General features: G+C 58.2%; 1 protein-coding gene across 1 annotated transcript in view; it reads left to right on the top strand.

Annotated features, from left to right (window-relative positions):
- Positions 1 to 1,207, top strand: part of phV37 (extracellular matrix glycoprotein pherophorin-V37) — a gene marked incomplete at both ends in the record, with an annotated part of 3,438 nt that overhangs the window by 1,061 nt on the left and 1,170 nt on the right. The window contains one exon of the mRNA XM_002959592.1: positions 352 to 447. Coding sequence (XP_002959638.1) covers positions 352 to 447 — 96 coding nt within the window. The remainder of the gene's footprint in view (positions 1 to 351; positions 448 to 1,207) is intronic.

Below are 1,207 nucleotides of genomic sequence, written 5' to 3'. Positions count from 1 at the left end.
TCCTTCCCCTCGCCTCCTTCCCCCTCGCCTCCTTCCCCCTCGCCTCCATCTCCCTCGCCTCCATCTCCCTCGCCTCCTTCCCCCTCGCCTCCTTCCCCCTCGCCTCCGTCGCCCTCGCCTCCGTCGCCTTCCCCTCCTTCGCCCTCGCCTCCGTCTCCCCCTGATGTCCCTCCATGTAGCACATGCTTCGACTTAGAAGTGGAGGTATCCAGCGCCCCGTTCAGCTTCTTCACAATCGACAGCGACAAATGCCAGGCTGTTCAGGCTCAGATCGCATCCGACTTCGTCAGCCAGATAGCATTCATGGGCCTTCCGCCCATGGTAGTCAACTTTACAGTGGATCCTACCCGCTGCCAGCCTACCAAAGTCAGCGTCTGCGGTTCGTTCGTTTCCGAGGAGGAAGCCAGGAAGCTGGAGCCCTGGGCCGCCCTCCAGAGCCCGTTATGGTTGGTCAGCCTGGTCGGCCAGTGCAATGCAGTGAACTCTGGGCTCAGCTTCCTCTTGCGGAGTGAGACGGATGACTGCCTGAAAGTGATTACGGAAAAAACGGACTGCAAGGACACCGTGAATGTCACCTTCCCGCCTTGCAAGTACGTATGCCGTATACGTACACAGGACTTCTCAGAAACCATGGCATGCACTGCTCGGAGTGAGCGACGCTATACTGTACCCTGACTGCCTTGGAGTTTGACAGGCATTCTGTTATTGGATTAAACGATTTATGTCTTCTCTTCGCGCACAGGTGCGATAACCGGAAGTACGCTACGCCCTTCTACGTGGTTCCCACACCGGCGACACAAGAGCCAGGTCGCGACCCGTGGACCAACTTGTACTGCTTCAAGACGAAGGTCGCCCCCAAGGAATCTGTTATCGCGGTGAGGTCTGAGGCCTTAACCCCCCGGGCCCCTGCGTTACCGTGGCCCGGGGGTTGTGGGTTTCCGTGTCCTTTCTTAAGCACCTTCCGCGCATTAGCAAGCGATTTATGCTGCATCGGTGTACTCCTTCCTCTGCCACAAGCCGCGTGCCGTGTATGCTTGTAGGGCCCATGCAACAGCAGCTCGACTCTCCATAAGGCAGAGATTTGGGCCGGTAAGTAGTTTGAAGCTGCGTGGGCGTGGCGGGTGCAGGGAGCTTGGTGGCTGTCACGTCAGGTCTTAGCCTAGCACTGTCTATGCCCCTTTACGGACAGTGCTACATGCACGACATT

This window comes from Volvox carteri, assembly GCF_000143455.1.
Source record: "Volvox carteri f. nagariensis unplaced genomic scaffold VOLCAscaffold_398, whole genome shotgun sequence".
In the NCBI taxonomy this organism is placed as follows: Eukaryota; Viridiplantae; Chlorophyta; class Chlorophyceae; order Chlamydomonadales; family Volvocaceae; genus Volvox; species Volvox carteri.
Note: the sequence above shows the minus strand (reverse complement) of the source record. Positions and strands in the feature narration are given on the sequence as shown.